The sequence below is a fragment of the Delphinapterus leucas genome, chromosome 5 (genome assembly GCF_059928025.1).
Source record: "Delphinapterus leucas isolate spDelLeu-1000000601 "Yukka" chromosome 5, BTC_Dleu_Yukka2, whole genome shotgun sequence".
Taxonomy (NCBI): Eukaryota; Metazoa; Chordata; class Mammalia; order Artiodactyla; family Monodontidae; genus Delphinapterus; species Delphinapterus leucas.
The window spans coordinates 22,386,940-22,411,408 of record NC_143133.1 but is presented as its reverse complement, the minus strand read 5'-3'; the positions used below and the strand labels follow the sequence as shown (position 1 = coordinate 22,411,408).

The window sequence follows — 24,469 nt, the reverse complement described above, 5'->3', positions numbered from 1 at the left end:
CTGTAACAAATTCAATAAAGACTTTAAAAATGGTCCACATCAAGGGACTTCCCTGGTGGCACAGTGGTTGGGAATCTGCCTGCCAATGCAGGGGAAACGGGTTCAAGCCCTGGTCCAGGAAGATCCCACATGCCATGGAGCAACTAAGCCCGTGCGCCACAACTACTGAGCCTGCGCTCTAGGGCCCGTGAGCCACAACTACTGAGCCTGCGCTCTAGGGCCCGTGGGCCACAACTACTGAGATTGCACTCTAGGGCCCGTGGGCCACAACTACTGAGCCTGCGCTCTAGGGCCCGTGAGCCACAACTACTGAGCCTGCGCTCTAGGGCCCGTGGGCCACAACTACTGAGCTGCGCTCTAGGGCCCGTGGGCCACAACTACTGAAGCCCGCGCTCCTAGAGCCCGTGCTCCACAACAAGAGAAGCCACTGCAACGAGAAGCCCGCACACCGCAACGAAGAGTAGCCCCCGCTCACTGCAACTAGAGAAAGCCCGTGTACAGGAACGAAGACCCAACGCAACCAAAAATAAATGAATGAATAAATTTATTTTATAAAAAAATGGTCCACATCAAAAAAAACTTAAAAAAAGAAAGAAAGAAAGAAAAAGAACCTAGCATCATATTCTATCTGAAAGGGACATACAAATGAAATTATCATTATTATATATATATTTTTTGGCTGTGTTGGGTCTTCATTGCTGTGCACGGGCTTTCTCTAGCTGCGGTGAGCAGGAGCTACTCTTCGTTGCGGTGCGTGGGTTTCTCACTGCAGTGGCTTCTCTTGCTGCGAAGCACGGGCTCTAGGTGCACAGGCTTCAGTAGTTGTGGCACGAGGGCTCAGTAGTTGCAGCACATGGGCCCTAGCGCACACGGGCTTCTATAGTTGCAGCTCGTGGGCTCTAGAGCGCAGGCTCAGTAGTTGTGGCGCACAAGCTCAGCTGCTCCACGGCATGTGGGATCTTCCTGGACCAGGGCTCGAACCCATGTCCCTTCCGTTGGCAGGTGTACTCCCAACCACTGCACCACCAGGGAAGTCCCTATTTTTTTCTTTCTGCCACCACTTTTTAGTTTTTAAAGATGATCACTGCAGTGGATGGTCTGGCTACTTAATCATGTTAACAGCCTAGGAGGATTGATCTGTGTCTTAAGACATTTCTACATCCCCGTGGCACCACCCGAATGCTTTGTCTGTGAATCAAAGGTCAGTTCATGACATATAAAAGTAATTCACTTGTATCTGACATCCATATATAAACACTTGAAGTCCTGGGAACACTTACTCTGCAGTAATCCAAAGTAGCAACATATTCATATGATCCTAGAGATAGTTCTGGCTTCTCATAGTGGTCCAGTCTTCTTCCGATGTGGTCCAGATGTTGGAAATAGAATGGTGGAACTAATAAAAACAAAATAGGAAAGGAAATCTTTTATTTTTACAACACAGACAATTTAGTAAGTTCTCAAAATTTATTATGGGAAGAAAGTAGTATGAGAAAAAAAATATTTTAGTATATTCTAAATATCCACTACTAAAAAGCATGTCTTAGAAAGAATAAGGGTTTTCTAAAATATCTTCTTGACCCTTCTGCAAATTATTGATGACAAAGAATCATTAATGACTTGGATCGTTACAGAGCAATAGTGGATACAAGTACTGGCGTTTTAAAATTGTCACAACCAAAATTTAATTGTCCCTATTTAATTACCTCTTTTAAAAGGAATTTTGACTTTTCTAACTATTTAACAATAAGCAGGTAATTGGTCCAGAATTTTCCTCAGAATATTAGAAACAGAAGTCTACACACACAGAGAAAAGAAAGCCTGGTTTACTATCTTCTTATTTGGACCATATTATTAACAATAATGTTTATTATCCTTTAATTAAGAGATGTCTTCAGCCATGGGTAGTTTGCATGGTAATCTTTAATGTTTGGGCTTCAGACTGGAAAGGATTACTGTATTTGGGAAAGAATACACCACTAAGATCTCAGCTGAGGAACTCTTAATTTGATTCAAATGTCTAAGAAGGTTAGTTCTGGCAAAGCGCTGGAAGTCATCCAATGGCATAGGAACACTTATGAGTCACACACCGAACACTTGGACAAATATGGCCTGGTATCTCTGTGAAAATGAACTCCTGTTGCCTTGAGATTAATACAGCTGGCTGTTAAACCACTGACAATAGAAGTATTTAGAATAAGCAGTAATGCTCTGGTTTTAAGTGTTTCATAAGGAACAACATTTTCATTTGTAAAACCACAGAAGTAATGACCTGTTTTAAAACCAATAACTCAGTATTCTTTATCTTCAGTTGTGAACTAACACATGGGTTATAATAGGACTGTTTTCTTAGTTTTGCCTTAAGAAAATAATCACCAAGGCTTGATTTTTTTCTATTTTCTTACCATATCATGGCCATTTCTTTTTAAACAAGTTTTATAAGATTCATATGTACATATGGATCTCTGAATTAGGAAAATTCAATGTCTTGAAAAGATTATGGAAGTGGGAAACTGATAGTCTTGGCTGAGCTAAGAAAGCTATGGGGGCCTTAAACTGCTACTTTATTATGTTTAGATGCGATGGAGGATGCTGCACTGGCTGTTCTAGGATGTATGGGGTGGTACTTTCTACAGTTCCTATAATTTATTTTCACACATCTGCATGTAAGATGTGAAAAAATTTCCCCTTAAAATCAATTAATTTTAGGGGGAATCAAATCAATCAAATCAAATCAATTTAATTTTAGCATTTAATATTATCTGCCATGTTTTATAAACCAGAATTCAAGTCTCCCCCGTGTATCATGAGTATCACGTGTATCACAAGTATCACGAGTATCACGAGTATCACGAGTATCATGCACAGCCACATGATACGCGTCTTCCAGCGTGTCTTTTGGCCTCATGTGCTTCCCACTGTGTAATCTCTGGACACTTTGAAGGGAAACAGAGTGGAGCCCTGTGACCAAGCCCGGTGGGTTCTTTCTAACTCCAACAAACCTCTGTCTTCTTTAAACCTAAATGAAGAATGCAGGCATCTGTGTCAATCTAAGGGAGTCTGGCTTTCTTGCAGGAACTAATATTGGAGAAAATGAACATGGCAGCTTCCTAGGCATGGATATCAAGGGAGGGGAATTTACTATGTAGAAATACAGGAACTCTGTGTGGTTTTTCTCTACTAGGAAGTGGCAGGGCCTTTTAAGGTTCTGAGCTGACACTTTGGGCGTTAAGCCAGAGGGTCACCCCAAATTGAAGATCCTAGATGCTCTAAGTGGATAGATGCTGAACAAATTTCTGATCAACTTGCTAAGAAGGTTGAAGGCTTGAGTGAAGACAGTGGAAATCTGGTGACCTTGGTGGAGGCATTTATCAAAATGCTTCAGGAGAGGCCTCTGCCATCTCGTGACTTTTTTCCTCCAAAACTAAAGCCCCGGGAAGTGCACGGTCACAGGGTTCCTGAAATCCAGGTCCCAAGATTGTGTGACAGCCAAGGATTTGGTTGTAGATTTCATCCAGGATGAGAGATGGAATAAGATCTTCCTTAGAAAGAAAAGTAAGGGTGGAGAACGAACAAGGTCTGGTCTCACTAGTGTATCCAATTTGCACTGAGTAGGTGCCACAGGTGGAGCAAGGAAACAGACCTCCCAAGAGGACCACGACCCAGTCTTTGAGATGAGGCTGGAAACCAATGAATCCACCCCACAGCATGGCATTTTTAAAGGTCTTTGTGAGTAAGCCTCACCATGTCAGTCTCTGGCACTGGGAGTTGGGCAAAGCCATGGACTGTGATAAGGGGGCGGGTAAACAAGGAGACCAGCATTGCTCTCCCACCAGAGCACACACAGGAACCAAGGGGCCAAGAACGCCGTGACACAGGCAGAAAACTGCCTGAGCTCCCTTTTCATCAAGGAGCAGCCAGCAGCCACAGGCTCCTGGGCAGAGTGCTGTACGTTCCTCAGATCTAGTGCCCTGGAGGGAAGGATGTCTACAAAGATAAGAAACAGAGGAAAACACATAAAAGACTCATGCTCTCATAATCATCATGTGGTTCTAGAAAAACTCTATAAATGTAAAAGAATATGGGAATGTTCTCAGCCTGAGAATGCGCTTCATTTGACACCAAAGAATTAAAAAGAGAGACATGTTATAAATATAATGAATGTAAACACTTTTGGCAAGCTTGCAGTTTTTTTCAACATCTGTGAATTCATACCAGGATGAAATTGAAAATACAGTGAATCTGGGAAAGCCCTTCATAATAAAGTTATTTTTCTTTTTTAAACAATCTGACATTCATATTGGAGGAAAAAACCTATATATGTGTTAAAGCCCTTAGCTATACCTGAGCTTTTCCTAAATACTGATGAACTTATTCAAGAATAATTCGGAGGAATGGTGAAAGATGGAACAATCTCTCAAGTTTATCATCTGTAAACGTAGATAAAAGACAGTTCTGTGTAATTTCCCTGAAGGGAAGCCAACCAGAACACCCTCAGCTTAGGACATCACATCCAAGCCCCTCCTACTCTCATACAAATGCGTGAGTCCCACAGGGAAGTTGTTATGTTTCTTATAAAACTCAAAAATAGGGAAGTCACTTAATTTCTCAATTCCTTTCCACAAAGCCTCAGTTGGATGCAAAATGAAATTTTACCTCTTATGTTTACAGAAGATAAACCTCAGAGATTGTTCCCTGTCTCATCATTCCTTTGAGTTATTCTTGAGGGGGTTTAGGAAAACCTCAGGTCTAACTAAGAGCCTTAACAGACATACATTTTTTCCTAAGCTAAGAAGTATAATATGTTCCGTTTACTACAGAACTTTCCCTGACGGCACGTGCTGGCGCCACTTACCGTCATTCACGCAGCTGCAAAATCCACACTGGTACCTCCTTCCTCCTTCAATGAACTGCATGAATGGGCACATGTAGGCTTTGCACCTGTTGCATCTGACTGGTCCAGTCTCCCCATGATTTACCAAGTAGAGGGGCGTCTACAGGAAGCAAGCACAAGTAAGAGACATGTGGGTACAGGATTTCTAGGTTATTCTAAATAACCAAGGTTATTTCAGAAGTCCTACGTATTAATTGTAATTTGAAAACTCTGGACTCATTAAGGAACTCAACTCTTAGTGTTCACCCGGGGAGTAAGGCTGCCTCTCTTGGTACCTTGTGGAACTCAAGGCACTACCCAAACAAAAATTAATTTAAATGTACATGTAATTAATAAGCATATGTGTACATTTATGTATATGTGTATTTACCCACGTGTGTGAAGACAGAGAAAAAATACCATGATGGTAGTAACAGTTAATAAAGCTTATGTTGGAAACGTCCCAGACACCGTGTATCACATATTTTGCTAAATTTGTTCATTAGCTATAAATAAAGAAGGAGGAACTGGGTCTGATTTTAAAAGCTCTGGTTTGAAAGAAAAAAAAAAAAACAGAGCAGGACTTCCTTGGTGGTCCAGCAGTTAAAACTCTGTGCTTCCACTGCAGGGGGTGTGGGTTTGATCCCTGGTCAGGGAAGTAAGATCCCACATGTCACAAAGAGCACCCAAAATATTTATAAATAAATAAACAAACAAATAAAAGCTCTAGTTTGCATAGTGGTATGCCACTTAGCTAATTCCATCACAGTATATAAAATGTTTCTTCAAAAATGCAACTCTCTGAAGAAATATGCAATAATGTTCACTTATTTAGGCAAGGAGGCTGATTCTGCCTTCTCTGTTTCTTTAATCCCAGGACAAAACGCCTCATGAAGTACTTTCAATGTGGCTGGTCATGCTTTGCCAGAACAACAAAATAAATATTTCAATTGCTTCTTCCTCACAAACATGCATAGAAACACATCTTTTTACAGCTTGAAAGTGAAAAAACTCAGCATTAGAAGTCTGCCTTGTTCCTCAACACTTCCAGCTTTCAGAATAAAACCACATAGATTCTTTTTGCTTTTATAAATCTCCTTAAAGATAACATTTCTGGAAAAGCTTGACAATTACAGGGTTTGGCACATCAACCAAGTTTTTCTTTAAAGAAAAAAATGTAAATAAAGCAGACTGCTGTTTCATGGAGACTTGAAGAGCAGGAGGAAGGTGTCGATGAAGTGGGGTCATAAGGCCATTTTCTGCCATTTTCTTGGGGGAAAAAAAAAGAAATAAGAGAGAGAGATCTACTGTCTGTCGCTGCCCAGACGTTCAGTGTGAAAACTAATCCACTGCTGAGGTTTCAGAAATGAGTTGTGAGATCTCAAGAGTAGGAAAACATAGATAGTAGAATACATAAAAGAATCAGGAAAAGGATAAAAAAAAATACATTCAGAATCACTCCCTCTGCACTGCCCTCTCCCCCATCTCTTGCCTCAAGGAAGCCAGAAGATGGATTGGACTTTCTTATTTCTGGTCTCTTCTGATCTGTACACATGGCGTAGTTCTGGTGTCCCATGGACAGGGTTGTGACAGGATTAAATGAGGAAGCCATGTGCAGGACAGACTACTAAGCCTGGCATAACTAACTGTTGTTACCACATCTGTACTGAACAGCCTTTCCTCCAAACCACTCAGCTCAGGACAGAGTGTATATTTAATAGGACAGTTATAGTCTGATAAGTGTGAGATAGGCTTGAGTTTCTAAAGGCATTTATTTATATAAACTTTCAAATTAGCTACCTTGTTACTGTAAAATGTTACTGTAAAAAATGATCTAGAAGACAGGGAATCTACCTTGCAGGAGCTTTTGATAGTATCTGATGGTTACAAAAGTTGACAGGTACAGCAGATTTTAAAGCCATTCTAGGAGTTTGATTTAAATACACATATATATTCAAATATTGACATACACAATACTTTTTTAATATAAATTTTTTGTTTGAAAAGCATAAAGTGATGACTGTGTATCTTCTTCAACTGGTAATAATAAGAAATAACCTGAGGGGACAAAAGGGAAGCAAACAGAAAGATACTGGTACCGACAAGAGATTCTTAGGACAGTGAACAGAGAATCAGGATAAGAAGTGAAAGACAATGAAAAATGTAACAATAAGGTAGCTTCTTCTGGGTCAGAAATCCAGTCATCGGTCATGACTTTGGTTGCTGCTCTGTTCTACAGCTTCAACCTCGCAGCTGAGGAGATGATTTCAAGAGAGTTAAACTAGGGTTAAAGCCCGCAATGTGCATAAACTCAGGCCAAGTTTACTTCTCTCATCCTTTTATTTTCAAAGAGTTCAAAGGCTATAATTAATTCCCTGAGACACTTTAGAAACAAAATCTGATGCAATTATTTGCTAGACAAAGCAGAGGTAATGGAAGGAAAATTAACCTTATTTTTACTGATATGATTTACTGAAAGACAGGCCCAGCCTAAAATGACTGTGAAATTGTCAGCAGCTACCACCTAAGCATTCCAGTCCTGGCAGATTCAAACTTGCAGAACTGAAAATGAATGTCTAGTAACAAACTGGAGTCCAGTAATGACTGTATCGAGGCTGTGAAATACGCCTGCATTTTTTCTATTTTCACTCTTCTGGAAACTGGATGATGGATAGGTAAGGAAGGTTCTCAGACAATTGAGGTGACAGTAAAGAATGTTAAAAGCTTTTTAACTGTTTGCATTTTCTTTTTGGGCAACAGGACAAGGGTTTCCAAATTACACTGTCTTGTTTCATCTCTCTTAGGCTATGCTGAAGACCATCAGAGATTTTTCTTTGCTCTCTCCAGATGTCTGCTTATCTGCTCTACAGTAGCGTGCATGAGCTCATAAATAGCTAATCTCACTTTTCTTCTGAGTTCAACTTCAGTGTATATACGGCTTTAAAAAAAAAAAATCACATTACTTACCAAAAAGTTGCCTACGTTTTTTTTTCTTCTTACCAAGGGCATTATATTATACTTACCTCAGAGCTATTTTCAGACTTTGCAGTTTTGTTTATAAGTGTGTTTTAATCTTTTGGCCTCTGGTATATTCCTGCCTGCTCTTTCTTTTCTGTGCTTCTCTTAAATGGAAAAAGTAAAAGGATGGAGAGCCTTGCTCTAAAACCTTCATCTGCCTATTCTTGGCTCTGGTCCTGTGTGGCATGAGTTTATATAACATGTAAGTGATGGGGATGCTGGGGAAAGAAGAGGGAGGAGAATAATATTTGAATCTTTGGCTTGTATTTTGGGACTACCAGGGTTATGCCAAATACTTTATTGGTAGTAGTTTTAATTAAGATGCTTTAATTGAATAAAATGTATCTCTCTTTTGTGCATATGTAACACCATGGTCGATTCTGGAGAACAAGAAAGAATATAATTCATTGAGAAATTAGGTTCAGTGGTAAAACTTTTGTTATTATTCCGCGTAAAAGGAGTAGATAACAAAATATATCAATCAACAACTCCTCGGCACTACTAATACAATTTTTAAAGTTTTCCTGTATTTACATATTACCAGTTGTCTAAGTATTACTGCCATTCTCTTTAACATCTGTGCATTCGGTGCTGGGTATGCTGTGTGCCTTGGTGGGGCATACAGTCCAGCGGGATAGAAAGACATTAAACAAACAAGTAGGCAAACATGCGATTAAAAGAGCAAGGCCAGAGTAGAAAGAATACTTGCAAAATCATCATTAATAAAAAGTACCGCTAAACCATTCACAGATTGTAATCCAAAACAAAAACAGAAATGAAGCACAACCTAGAAAGATCCAACATGAAGAATTCTGGTAAAGTTTATAGCCTCTGTATTTTTGTTTTGGCCTCTCTATAACTAAGAAAAGTCTGAATACCCAAGTCTTGCTATATAGTCTTTGTCCTAGCAAAGTGATGAATAACAGAAGGCAGCTAAATATTACAAGCTGATTATACTAAATCTGGAAAGCTGAAGAAAAAATGAAGGCGTTCTTATAGCATAGATCCACTAGGTGGCACTGTACAACTAAAAATTAAAACAAAACTATAATTTCCTCAGTAGGTAATAAAATACTCAATTATGCTACATTCATTTTATATAACTATAATAACATTGACCTGACTGACATCAGTTATTACCATCACAAAATGAAGAAACTTATACTTTTCTTGAAAAATCCTCTGATAATGGTTAAAAAATATTGTGGGTGAAACAAAACGCAATTAAACATGAAATACAGGCTATTTTAAGCATGAATGACATAGGAATTACAGAGTGTGCCAAATTAACTGAAGATAATAGCCAAGAAAAACTTATTTTAAAAGTTTCTAATCCTCTTCCAACTTTTCCTTGTCTGCATGGAGGAAAACGGACACGTGATGGGATAGGCAGCCCCGAGCACAGCAGGCACAGTAGGCCGCTGACAGCAGCCTGGGAGGTGAGGAAGCCAGCGCTCCTGCTGCCAGCGCCCAGCCCCCGCTCTCTGCGTTCGCACTCGAGGTGCAAAATAACAAAGCAAAGACAAGGAGGCTTGCATCATGGTGCTCAGCAATGCACTGTGATGGAGAAATGATTTTCTTCCTGTTGGAACATCAAATCACAGGCAACAGTGTGGCTGAGGGGAGAGAGGAGACAGAGTGGCCAAATCGGAGATTTCAGGAACACCCTGGCTTGGGAAGGTATTCCTGCCTATCTCCAGGATATTCCTGGGTGAAAACCGTCCCCCTCTCCTCTTTCTTCTTCCATCGCTCCACTGTTCACCTCATTTTTTCAGGACGAGCGTTCACCTAAGTTCTAACGCACGCACACACATGCTCACACTTTAACCACCTACTTTCCCCTGTCTCCTAACACTTGTTTACTGATTTTGAAAATATACACATTTCCCATTTTCAATGTATACTTCTCTTCCTTTTTTTCCTCTCCTTCTATTTCCTGCGTTAGACGTCTCCAGGAAAGTAATCAGTGTCCTGGGATTATATAGTTGTTCCCACATGACCAATATTCTACTTTACTAAGTGCCTGAAGAAAATATCTCAGCTGAATAATTACTAGTAATGGGAGAGACATTTTTGCCTACAGTGGTTCCTAAATCAGATCAGAAGATTTACAGCAAGAAGACCTGCCAAAATGTGACACGGTCCTCCAGCTCGATAAAGGATCGTATTCAACATCAGATTATATTCCCCAATAAATTTGATCTTTACAATGGTCAGCAAAGGTTTTGTGTCAAATGTGATTCTGGCACACAGCTACTTCTTTGGGACTGGAGTGCATCTTATTTTTTGGATCTGTCTCAAGAGAGGTCGGTTGGTAATTTGGATTAATCAGGGGGTATAAGTAGAAGCATGAAAATGGTATGTGAAAAGATAATCCAGAACCTGTGACAAACAACTACCCTCTAAAAATGTTAAACATTCAGACTGTTAGGCACGCTGGAGGACAAGCAGAGTCGGATTCCCAGAGGATTATGCCCAGCAGCGAAAATGAAAAGAGAGTCTGTATCAACTGCACTTATTAAAGATATTTCCATAGGAAAGAGAAATGAGAAGCAGCGTGTGTGTGTTTTCTATTTTTGGCTTCACCATATATGACATTCAGTCAGCCTACATGGGCAGAAAAAGTACAGGACAGTAGGCTGCTTATTGTACACACGTTTTCTCAACAGCAGTTCTATTTTGTTGGACTCTTTAAAATAACAAGTATGGCATGAAAGAATAATATTTTCTGAATGCCTTTTAAAAATCACGTTATGCAACCTTTAAAAAGAAACCGAACCTGGTAATACTCAATGTACTGTAATAATTATGAAAATTATTTAGACTTTTAAAAAATGTTTTCAGTTGGCCCTAAAACTTGGCATTTTCATATTTCCAGAAAATTAACCTCTTGCTAGTTTTGGTATTTGTGGCACTTGAGAGATTATTTTCAACTTTTTCCTCTTCAACAATGCTGTTAAATCTATTTTTATTTTTTTTTAAGTCTTTATTGAATTTGTTACAGTACTGCTTCTGTTTTTATGTTTTGGCTTTTTGGCTGTGAGGCATGTGGGATCTTAGCTCCCCAATCAGGAATCGAACCTGTACCCCCTGCATTGGAAGGTGAAGTCCTAACCACTGGACTGCCAAGGAAATCCCTGTTAAGTCTATTTATTCTTGTTATAACTATATCTAGAGCTTATATTGGATTTGAACATGTACTTTATTTGGAAATTGGTCTTTTTTGGTTTGGGGGGGTGTTTTTATTTTTTGTTTTGGTCTATCCAGCATTGAAAAATCCTGGAAAATGTTACTGATTCAAATTTATAACATATGAAAGATCATAACTGTCATCTGTATGATTTATATTCAATAGTTTAAAATGCTTTCATGTATATAAAATCTAATCGTGATGTTGAGATGCTAACAACCCTGGCAGTGGGAATTATCATCCATGCTGTTCAGAAGGGAATGGACATGTGAGGGGCAGTGACTTGTCCAATAAACTGCAGAGCTATAGCTTGAATCCCCATTCATTTTCTGTGTGAAACATTCAGAAACAGCTTGCAGCTCGCTTCTGTAGAAAAAGCACATAGTTTCAGAGAAAGCTGCCATCACACACGGTCTGTGACTTGAACCAAGACCTTGGTGGTCCCTGGTACCCATGAAGTGTCTCCTGCCATTTCTCTCTCTCTTTCTCTACAGGAGCTATTTTATATCTTTTAAACTCCATTTTATCCTTCAAATAAGCTTTCCTCCCACCGCCCTTAACAGGTAACTTTGCCGCGTTGCTCTTAAGGAAAAACAAAAAACCTCAGAGAGGAACTCCCTTGACTTTTCCCCACGGATTTACCAGCACCTACCCAAGGTCTTCCTTTCTCCCTCCTGTTACAACAGAAGGGGTATCCCTCCCTCCTCCTGACTTGCTGTCAGTGACCTTGTCTAAACTGGGACCAAGTCTCAATCTGGCCCCTCAGGACTGGCTTAGGCATTTCAGCTGTGTGTTACCACATGACCTTGTGCCCAACAGCACTCATCACAATGCTTTACTTTTCAGCATCACTGCTAAATTCTCAGACCCATGCCTCACATGTCTACCATTTGTTTTATCGCGTGTCTCCTGTGGCACAATACCTGAGAGAGTGGGCAGTGATAGTTTTTGAATGAACAAACTATCCACCAGGTACCCACAAATATACCACCATGACTACCAGGGGCAGTTCATGATAGGTGCTAAGCAAAAGGCACAGACAAAAGAAGAAATCACTTGTGGTGGTGGGGGGCGGGGCTGGGCACGGGGGAGTGGTCAATAAAGCATTCTTTCAAGGTGGGTAGTTACGCAGAGATACATTTCCACTGACTGACAGAGAGGGAAGTGAGAACAGCACAACTCGGGAAGAAAAGCCTGAGCTTGGCGTCTGTTGGTGGTTAGCATGCAAGTAGCCTAGTCCAGCTGAGAAGAAGGAAGATAAACAGGAAGGATGGAGTGAATTTATGGAGAGTTGTCAAAGCCAGGTAGAGTAGTATGTCCTCACTGGCCAGGTTTCTCTCTCTCTCTCTCATCTCAAATCAGTTGTTGCTGCATAGTAACAATTCTGAGAGAACATAGTTAAGAGATTTCACCGTTCACGAAACAAAAATCATGTCTTTAGAAGAATGGTTGGTATAGGTTTTGAAACCTGCCTATCAATTAGTAAATTCTATCATATGCTTTACAATTACCATGAGGGATCTTTAGAATTTCTGTTTGTCTCATCATCCCCTGTATTTTATTCAATTCCTAAAAACTCTTTTAAAAATAAACTCAAAAGATGTTTGAATATTAGATCTAATTTTTAAGGTAAATTTCTAACTATAAAAAAATTCATTCCTCAACAGCTTAGATAAACCTCAGGTTCACCACTGATCCCCAGGGCCTGTATTTCAGAGTATATGCTCAATAAATATTTACTGAATAAATGATAAGAAAAGGAGGGAGGAAGGGAGGGGAAAAGGAAAAACTGAAGTCTGAATGAAAACAAAAAAAATGAAGGAAGAAGGAAAATACAGAAGTCACGTTTGGACATGAGGATATTTGCCAGTTCTTTTATCACAGAAGATTGGGTGTGGGTGCGAAAAACCTTAATATGTTAAATAAGTTCATCCCAACAAATAACTACACCGGGAGACTCTTCTCTTGCAATGGCCAATAGCGTCTTAAAGCAAACACAGCTGTGATCTTTCTCCCCAGGCCCTCTAATGCCAGGGGGACTTTTTAGTGGGAAGGTCAAATTGGACTATATGCTCAAGTCTATGAAAGGGCTGCTCCTTGTGACGGGGCATCCAGAGTTTCGAAAGGGAAAATAAATACCAGTGCCGTTTGGAGAGCACCATAATATCAGTTTTCCTGAATGGAAGTCATAGTTCATGACTAAATTATAAACAGTGAGAAATGATTCTTAACCAAAAACTGCTCTGTTTGGATTGGGTTATGCTGATGCAGTCTTTCAAGTTACGGGTATATTTGCAAAGATCAGCCTCATTTTTCTTCCTGGAACACATGTTGGCAATTTGAGTAAGACATTCCCTCTCAAGGAGCTATGATATTCAGGAATTCTATAGCTGAGAGACATTTTCCCACATTTCTTTTAAACTTTGACCTATTACAGTTTATCTTTGGTCCCTAAGGAAGAATTACATTTTGTTGTCTAATTATAGGCCACTCGCAGAAGCCATGTTCAACTGCTGTAAGAACGCACGTTCCACAGATGATGAAAATATACTGTAGACTTAAAAACTCTATGAATCAAGTTTCTTTCTTCCATAACAAAATGATTGGCAGTATTTTGTTCCTCAAAGGAAAGTTGTAAAATACTCCACTTTAAAGATGAAAGCGTTAAAGATAATAAGCCTAGAGGCAAACTTCCTTTGTCTCTCTGACAGAATTACAAGTCAGACGTCTTCCCTCCATTTATCTCACTTCTTTATGGCCATGAAAACACCTTCAAAATGTTCCCCCCTATGCATGAGTCAAGTCTATTATTTAAATGACACCCTCTCAATCAGGCATACCTGTCTAACCTATTCAATCAGAAACCTGCACTCTACCCCCTCCCACGGGCAGTTCTCATCCCACAATCTGCTCTACTTTTTCCCTCCTCCATTTGTTCAATAATTTTCTCATTACCAGGTCCATTGTCTTGCCTCTTTCTGTTAAAATGTGAGCTCGATGAGGTCAGAGGTCTTTGTCTGTTTTGTTCACTGACATATCCCAGGACGCAGAAGAGTACCTGGCACATACTGGGTAAAGAGTAAATGTTTGTTGAATTCAATACCTGTTGAATAGCATAGAAAGAAATAAACCCACGCACCTACGGTCAACTGATCTATGACAAAGGAGGCAAGAATATACAATGGAGAAAAGACAGTCTCTTCAATAAGTGGTGCTGAGAAAACTGGACAGATACAGGGAGAAGAATGAAATTAGAACATTCTCTAATACCGTATACAAAAATAAACTAAAAATGGATGAGAAACTTAAATGTAAGACCTGATACTATAAAACTCCTAGAGGAAAACACAGGCAGAACACTCTTTGACATAAATCGCAGCAATATCTTTTTGGATCCGTCTCCTAGAGTAATGGAAATAAAAACAAAAACAAACAAATGGGACCTAATTAAACTTAAAAGCTTTTGCACAGCAAAGGAAACCATAAAGAAAACAAAAAGACAACATGCAGGATGGGAGAAAACATTTGCAAATGATATGACTGACAAGGGATTAATCTCCAAAATATATAAACAGCTCATACAGCTCAATATCAAAAAATCCAAACAACCCAACCAAAAAATGGGCAGAAGATCTAAACAGAGATTTCTCCAAAGAAGACACACAGATGGCCAAAAGGCACATGAAAAGATGCTCAACATCACTAATTATTAGAGAAATATAAATCAAAACTACAATGTAATATCACCTCACACCAGTCAGAATGGCCATCATCAAGAAGTCTATACATTATAAATGCTAGAGAGGGTGTGGAGAGAAGGGAACCCTCCTACACTGTTGGTGGGAATACAAGTTGGTACAGCGACTGTGGAGAACAGTATGGAGGTTCCTTCAAAAACTAAAAATAGGGCTACCGTATGATCCTGCATTCCCACTCCTGGGCACATATCTGGACAAAACTCTAATTCGAAAAAATACTTGCACCCCAATATTCACAGCAGCACTATTTACAATAGCCAAGACATGGAAGCAACCTAAATGTCCACCAACAGATGAATGGATAAAGATGTGGTATATTTATACAATGGAATACTACTCAGCCATAAAAAAGAATGAAATAATGCCATTTGCATTATAAATATGAGCTAATAAATTTTCTGTTCTTTTCCATTATTTCATGGATTGTCATACTAAGTGAAGCCAGACACAGAAAGACAAATATCATATGATACCCCTTATATGTGAAATCTAGGGAAAAAATGACACGATGAACTTATATACAAAACAGAAATAGAGCCATAGAAAAGAAACATGTTTACCAAGGGGAAAAGGGGGGGAGGGATAAATTAGGAGTTTGGGACTAACATACATACACTACTATATATAAAACAGATAACCAATAAGGACCTACTGTTTAGCACAAGGAACTATACTCAATATTTTGTAATAACCTGTAACGGAAAGGAATCTAAAAATATATATATATATGTATATATGTGTGTATGTATAACTGAATCACTTTGCTGTACACCTCAAATTAACACTACGTTGTAAATCAACTATACTTCAATAAAAAAAGAAAAAAAATTCTTGTTGAAATAGAGTAAGTAAATTAGTAATCCTTCATAAAAATGGACACTGCTCATCATATCACAAAACAATGTATTATTGCCCAGATTATGTTGTACAAAACAACTGAAAAATTCCTAAAAATTCATGTGATTATAAAACTGATTCTGTAAATAAGGATATCAGAAAAGTCAAATTACTATTTCCCTTTTCAGAGTTGACACCTACAGAAGCTACACATTTATCCAAGCTTTTTATATGAATTGCTTTTAGAGTGGGAAAAAAATACAGGACTCTAAGATTCATGCAGTCCTATGTGCTATCAAGGTCACCATCCCTGGTGGACAGCCCCATGCACTGGCCAGGCCACTTCCAAGTAATGCAGCAAATTATCTTTTGTGAGTTAATTTGATCTTGGCAAATAGACCAAAGACATTGGGAGGTAAGACTTGAAAACAGGGTTTTAAAAAAAGTTGAGAAGAAATTTTTAATTTAAAAAATGTGTGTGACCAATTTGAAAGCATCTAGAGAAATAAACACATTTATATATTTATTATATATCAATAATGAGCTGGAAGGAGAGGAAAGATGACTTTTAAATTTATCAAATAAATAATAAAAATCGATAAATATGAGCTAATAAATTTTCTATCCTTTTTCTACAGGAAAAGGAGAAATGCAGACAAAACTAATGTTTGAAGTACTTATATAAAAGAGTTTTTCAAAACTTTTTAAACTGTGGAGGAGAAGACAGTATGGAATATAGTAAACAAAAATAAACTTAAATCTCATGCTCATGTTAAAGACTATGATATACATCAATTTACCTTGGTAGTTCAGTTCTGGATTAAGAAGAGTGAACTTGGGACTTCCCTGGTGGTGCAGTGGTTAAGAATCTGCCTGCCAATGCAGGGGACACGGGTTTGAGCCCTGGTCCGGGAAGATCCCACATGCCGTGGAGCAACTAAGCCCGTGCGCCACAACTACTGAGCCTGCGCTCTAGAACCCACGAGCCACAACTACTGAGCCCACGTGCTGCAACTACTGAAGCCTGCGCACCTAGAGCCCATGCTCTGCAACAAGAGAAGCCACTGCAGTGAGAAGCCCACAAACTTCAACGAAGAGTAACCCCTGTTCACTGCAACTAGAGAAAGCCCACGCGCAGCAACGAAGGCCCAACGCACCCAAAAATTAATTACTTAATTATTTTTTTTAAAAGAGTGAACTTTGTGGTGGATGAGTTCCATGATATCTACATACACTAGAGTTCATCATTATGGCTCTTCTGTTTTACCTGTATTTTGCAGACATATTGTTCAAGAAAGTCAAAGGTGCTCTTATTTTCCCAAATAATATTTTAAAGATTTTAATCTTTTTTTAAACATGTATGTCCATATATCCTCCCCCCCTCTCATAAATACACACACACACACACACACACACACACACACAGTATATCTTCACTTTATAGTGAGATGATATGGAAAGAAACAAATACTGGGCGGGAGAATAAAGTGAAACCTAAGCTAAACGTATGAAGAATTTTACTGTCCAGGAAATTCTTTAAGCAACTATTGCCCTAGTCAGCACAACTTGGCTCCTGGATTGTCAGTTCCCTTTTTTTTTTTTTTTTTTTTTTTTGCGGTACGCGGGCCTCTCACTGTTGTGGCCTCTCCCGTTGCGGAGCACAGGCTCAGTGGCCATGGCTCACGGGCCCAGCCGCTCCGCGGCATGTGGGATCCTCCTGAACCGGGGCACGAACCCGTGTCCCCTGCATCGGCAGGCGGACTCTCAACCACTGCGCCAACAGGGAAGCCCTGTCAGTTCCTTTTTAAATTACCTTGGAACTTGTTCAGTAGCAAATGCAGCATTTTTACATAAAGTACATGCTCAATAAGTGTTTCAGCATAGATCTCTATGCAAAAATCTCATCAAATTACTTGGCCTCAAAAGTCTAATTTACTTCCAAATACAAATGATATTGTGGAATGAAACTATCATGTTAAATATTGATTTAACACAAAGGTTTTCCAGGAACTGTTTTAGGTCTTGGGAATAAAATAGTGAGGAAAAATTACAGGTGGTCCTTACCCTCATAGAACCTAGTGGGAGAAAGACAGGAATCAAATACACAAATACAAAATTGCAAACGGTGATACATAGTATTAGGAGAGCTCCAGGGAGTATAATGTGGGGTATCCTGGAAAGCTATCCGGAGGAGGTGACCTTGAACTGAAATCTAAAAGGTGAATAGTAATTAACTAGGCTAAAAGGACAGGACACTGTGTGGGAGATGGAGAGAAAATTATTCCAGCAAATGTCCATGAAGCACCTTATGAAAAAACAAAAGCTATAGAAATGTTTATATAACGGTGGGTGTTTATCATTTGAATAGTAAAAATAGAAAATAGTGATGTAGTATCAAATGACAGAGACCATGCAACATTTTTTGAAAAACGTAAATGAGTAGCTCTTTCCCTTTTATATGGATATAAATTGTGGCATCCACATCAGTTTCCTCCTTCTTCTTATGTAAGATATGTAGCTAGAATCACTGAAGGGGTATGATAATACCTCTCTTAGATGTATACACTTCCGGTAAATCTAAATTACTGTAGTTTTCATACTTCTCTTCCTTGCACATAGTAGAAACCCCAAATCAATGATTGTTGGATCAAATTAAATTTTCCTAACAGGAATTTATATGGTACAGCAAATAATCATAACTAATGATAAAGATATTTCTCATACCAGTTTATTTTATTTTTAAACAACTAAGAGTTAAGTGGTATTATAATTTTATGAGAAATGAGGTTCAAAAAAGTTAAGTAAAAATTTTCAAGGTCATACTGCTAGAAGTGGTAGTCAATTTGTGCACCCAACTTCAATTGACGCTCAAATTCCTGCCTGTACCACCTTACCCACATGACGTTCAATTCCTGACAAAGAAATGGTCCCCAAATCACTTGTGCATCAGACAAACTTGGGTGCTATTTTCAAACATTTCATGAAACAATTTCAAATTACAGGTTTGCATAGGGCTTTCTCTTCCTTCCATCCTTAAAAATATGACTTTATTAATTTTTTTTAGCCTTTTATTCAGTGAGAACTTGTTGCTTAGGAAACTTTCAAATAAAAACCTTTAAAATTTTGACTTTCGTATACTTGAGCACTGAGGAGACACATCAACTGCAGAAATGTTAAGTTCTTGTATTACCTAAATATCCATAAAATGTGACTGAAGTTAGTAATAACGAAGCAGTGTAGAAATAGTGTACTTCACTGATTCTAAAATCTCATCAAAGCTTCCAACTCAACATGACACAATGCTAAGAAGTCACTGTTAGGAAGATATATTTCTCTTTTAGAAATGTTAAAATGTGAGAAAATGTGGGCCTTAGAATTGATGAAAATGATAGTGAGAGGCTCTAAAATACTTCCTCTCCTGTGGTGGCTCCTCACAGATGCCCAGCATTCTACATCCAGGGAGCCTGGTCTTCTCGGCTCCTATGTGATGGATGCTGTATACTCAATTGCCAGGCAGTGAAGGTCATAAAACCCACACCTGGATTCACTGAAAGTTAAACCAAGGAAGAATGCTTTCTTTTTCATTCTTGTTTCTCCTGATGTTACTCTCCATTTAATTAAAAAAATAAAACTAAAGAGTTACATGAATAATTCTGTGATTGAAAACATAAGCTTGGTATATTTAAAATTCTAAATTGTAACTTAAAATAGAATTCTAACAACCTTTGACCTGACAAATGTGACTCTCCCTGTATGTCTGCTATAACACCATTCTAAAAAGGGATTATTCTGTTCTTCAGCTGCCTAGCTTTTTCATAGTACTTTTTCATAGCACTATACAAACAGTGGCCAAAATCCTTAAGGGATAAGATTTAGTTTCTAAAGTAACTTTATACATTTTTTTTTTTTTTTTTTTTGCGGTACGTGGGCCTCTCACTGTTGTGGCCTCTCCCGCTGCGGAGCACAGGCTCCGGACGCGCAGGCTCAGCGGCCATGGCTCACAGGCCCAGCCGCTCCGCTCCGCGGCATGTGGGATCTTCCCGGACTGGGGCACGAACCCGTGTCCCCTGCATCGGCAGGCGGACTCTCAACCACTGCGCCACCAGGGAAGCCCTATACGTTAAGTATTTTAAGTGTTATATTCGTAATTCTATTTCTACACGAGTACATAGATTTTATTTTTCCAAGTTTTTATATTAATACTTTTAAAATATTGCATTAAAGCAAACAATTTAAGACTACAATGCACATATTAAAAAACAGATTCAGGTTTTTGAAGCTTTCATTTTAAAATAATTTAAGATATAAGTCTTCTTTAAGTTCTTCAAAGGACACAATATTATGCAGTAATCAGTTTCATTTCAGAGCATTTTTATCACTAAAGCTAGCTAAATTGGGGCTATATATAAAAAATGCATAGTCTCACAATCTTCATGTGCTTTTTAAAGTGAATAATATACTACAGATTTCTTATACTAAAAGCATAATATAAACGAAACCCCTTTGGGTTGGGTTGTACAACATATTCACATATATTTCTAATAACACATAGGATGTGTAACAAATACATGGTAATCCACGCTGAAAGTCCAATGAAGAGTGGAAAAGTAAAGTAGACACTAGCAGCCTTCTAGATTTATAGAACATCTGAGCCAGGCTTCTCCCTCTTGGGAATGGCGCCCAAGGTCACCATACAAGGCACAGCGGAGACCTACAGTCATTTCCTGGCTCCTGACCCAATAGGTGTTCCACCTATTGATTACTATCTATGGTGCTTTGGAGAAAGTAGTCAATTTTTATTGGTTTCTGAAATATCTTTATATGGTCAAAAATTCTTCCTACTTGTTTAGCTGTTCTGCTCTATAATGAAATATAACCTCTCTCATTAATGTGATAGAATATATCTATGATCTCTCAAATGATTTTTTTCTTTATCCACAGAGTTTGTCAGAAGCCTAAAATACCTAGAAATCAACCACTGTTTTGTAGTTTGATCTGTCTTTGTCTTTTAAATGTCATGTCTACCCAATCCTCAGAAGAATGCATTTACTCGCCTAGAACCTCTACTGTATGCCCAGCCCACTGCCAGACTCTGGATGGTCTTTGCCTTCAAGGAGTACTAAGCAGCAGCTTGAAGTCAAAAGACGTCAAGAAAAGAGGTCAAGATGGACATGTCAAGATAACTCACAAGCTTGCAGAAACAGGAGGCCCATTGCTAAAACAACTGCCAGCAAGAGAAAGGAATGCTATTTTATGTGTTTAACCAAATAAAACCTCGACAAGATAGATGTTGCTGAAAGAACTCGGAATTTGGAAACTCGAGTTTCGGCAGCATTACTTATTAGCTGTGTGACTTTCATTGCCCCAGAACCTGTAGAACTTCTATACCTATAAAACTCGGATAACAACCATTTCACAAGCTATCTTCCTTTAAAAAAGTTGTTGACACACAAACAAAATACTACAGTGAGGCAGAATTTTTTTCCTTTGATGCATTAAACAGCAGTGGAAACTCTGCCTAAACTCTGCCAACTCATGCCAGCAAGATTGGCTAAGTCAAGTGTATGACCAAGCAACGCTCTCTGCAGGTGGTGGATATGGACATAATGTGTTGGTGTTTAGTATATTCTCTTACAGTCTTTTCCCTTTTTGTTAGCCTCATTTGTCAGTTCATTGACATCCATCCCTTTTTCTTTACAATGGCATCTTCTTCATACCTACCGAATCTATCAGAATATGAATAATCATAAAGAAAAATAATTTAAACAGTATTTAATAACAGTACAAACTTCTTTATTCATTAAGTCATAACTAATGTAAAATTTCCCTGAACCTAAACTCCAAAGAATGAGATTATTTCCATTACAGCCTTTTTCACACTGTACAAAAATTAGCTCTGTCCCAGCAGATTTTCTATACGTTCTAGACAAGAATAACTGGTCTTGTTTTTTCCCATGTTCCTAAAGTCCAGCTCAGTTCCTATAAAATAAGTAGGGGATTATAAATCAAGTGAAGTTTAAAGTCTTGGATAAAAATTTATCTGATTAAATTAATTCAATAAGGAAGGAAATTACTTTGACTGTTATATCCGTTTATAATCTAAAAAAAAAATACACAGATATTCCTGAATCTATTCACAGATGGAGTAAAAGCTTCTGCCATCTGGTTTATAGGTGAAATTATTTAATTTCATGTATAATTAGATGATGTATGTACTTGCCCAAAATCTAAAGATTTCCTATTTTGAAGAAAATGCAAAATTAAGTATAATCTTCAATCCTTTGTGCTGGAAATCTATACCATTTCTACCTCAGTCTTAAAATACGGCATCAAAAATAAAATCACAGGTTACCAAGCAAAAGAGCTTACAAGATAACTGATTACTTTTGCTGAATAAATACCTCATAGTTAATTATATTAAATATGGCAATGGGTTTCACATAAAACACATACCAAAAAAAGTTAAAATTTATGGTAAGGAATATGAAATATTAAACAAAGATGACACAGATATGCCCTTGGAAATAGCATACATCTCCAAAGCAAACGCTCACAGGGAACATTCTCAGATGGTAACTGCCTGGGCTAGGTTTATTTTTATAGTCCGTTGCTAACACCATGACATGCTTTAAAGGTTCTGTCAAACAACAGAACTGACTTAAAAAGAAACACACAAAACTGTACTAAATAAATCCTTTTGATCAATGCCATATCAGGATATCTTGAAGGATATCTTTTTTTAAATTGCAGTAATGATGGTAATATTAGTCAGATAAGGAATAAAATCCTTATCTGGATTTTCCTTATAGGAAAAGTTTTACTATATCTAAAAATAAGCAAGCCATTTATTCTAGAGGAAAATAAAATGCTACTCACAGGGAGAATAGCAGTATTCATGTAATTCATTTACTTTCAAGAAACATACTTTAAAACTTATTTCCTTGATTATAGATTATAAATATCAAAAATCAGCATGCCCCTTATTTTCTATTATTAGCGCTAATTGTTTAGCTTCGGGCTTGAACAATTAAATAAATGATAATGCCATTTATGGATATGTGGAGTATGAACAGGCTTAGGGTCTAGAGATCAGAAATTCACTTTTGAGCATGTTAAGTTTGAGGGGTCTATGAGTTACCCAAGGAGAGATTTCAGAAAGGCATTTGGATATGTGAATGCGGGGTTACAGATATAGGGATGAATGAATAAGGGAGCAACAGCATAGTGATTTAGAGTTAGGGACTCGGGTTCTGACTGCCTGGCTTGGAATCCTAGCTCTGTTACTTAGCAGCCATTGGCCTTAATGAGTTATCTAACTCTGTGCCTGTTTCCTTATATCTAAAATGGAACAATAAATAGGTTTATGTGAGGATGAAATAAATACAGTTAAAAACTTATAATCGTGCTCAATGAGTACTCTATAAGTTTTGACTACTATTATTCTCTCTAGCTACTCTAGTAGCTGTTATAGATGATACTTAGTCCTTGGGGGGACAGGGAGTATGCGAGAGAAAAGAGGAGGCCCCAAGCCTTAATGAACCCCAATATTAGATGTCAGGAAGACAACAAAGGGAACTAAAATGTTCCCTGCTTGTGAAGCAGGAAAAAATACACCAGAAAGGTGTCATGGAAACCACAAGAGGGGAAGCTGTCAAGAAGGCCCAGATGCTTGGTGACCTAGACTTTGATCCAGGCAGTGGCAGAGAGGAGCAGTGATGGTTGCCTAATGCTAGCGGCTCTCCACGTTCAGGTCCAGTTAAATGCCCAAAGAGGGAGACAACTTTCTTGAGGGCACAACCTTTAGGAACTTCTTCCTGGTGTTTTAGCATCCCTTTTACATTTCTTTTTTTTCACCTTTAAGTCTATTTCAACAAATAAAAGTAAAGTATTCTTTAAAATAGAGAATGTCTTCATTCAACCCAGGACACACTGCTATATAAGAAATAGTAATCCTTCTCAAATACAGTATATCCATTAAATAGCTTACAATTTTGTTCATTGATTTTACCTCAATTATATATATAATATATATAAATTAATTATACATAAATATATATAAATATTCATAGGTATAATACATAAATATATCTTTAAGTAATCCTGTTCTTGAAGGTCTAAGAAAAAAGGAAAGGCTTCTGTAGAGAGAGCCTGAATAGAGAAAATACGTTTACCTGGTCAGCACACAGGGTCTATAGTAACATGAAAAGACTAGAGTGTGTTATTTGCTTAAGCAGAGTTTCAGCCTAAGTCAGATTCTGAAAATAAGCCATCACTCTAAACTCATCTACTTATTACTTTGGAAAGCACAGAAACTAAAATACAGCATAAGTTTCACTAAGGGAAAACCTTATGCTGGTGAGAAGGTGCTATTTGGTTAGATCAAACAACTTCAGAAAATAGAAAGCACACACATTCAGTGTGTGTATGGAATGTGTATATACGTTTAGGGGGAGGTTTGGACTAATGTTTGAAACCTTTTTTCAATCAAAAAACTAAATACAAGGTTTCATTTTCAGGAAACGTTACTGAATAATTTCATTGTTAATATGAAATGGTGATAACAAGAGGGTGGTTACACATTCTGGTTTGGGGTCTGGAGAACGTTGAATTTTGTTCTGTTCCTTGCATGCATGACCCAGGTCAGCTGTCTAGTGGGGAGGGGGCAGGGAGGAGAGGTTTTTTGCTAGCATGTAGTGAAAACTGCAAACTCATTGCCATGAACAAGATGCACTCAAGCTAACCCTGCTGGGGAGCATACATCCCATATTGATAAACAATAAAGTTGCTGCCTAG

The 24,469-nt window shown here is 38.3% G+C and overlaps 1 protein-coding gene across 4 annotated transcripts in view; it reads right to left on the bottom strand.

Moving 5' to 3' along the window:
* Positions 1-24,469, bottom strand: part of SEC24D (SEC24 homolog D, COPII component) — a 110,246-nt gene that overhangs the window by 38,910 nt on the left and 46,867 nt on the right. For all 4 annotated transcript variants that reach the window (XM_022596445.3, XM_022596446.3, XM_089911292.1 and 1 more), the window contains 2 exons: positions 4,856-4,994; positions 1,281-1,396 (listed from right to left, as the gene is read on the bottom strand). In XM_022596445.3, coding sequence (XP_022452153.2) covers positions 1,281-1,396; positions 4,856-4,994 — 255 coding nt within the window. The remainder of the gene's footprint in view (positions 1-1,280; positions 1,397-4,855; positions 4,995-24,469) is intronic.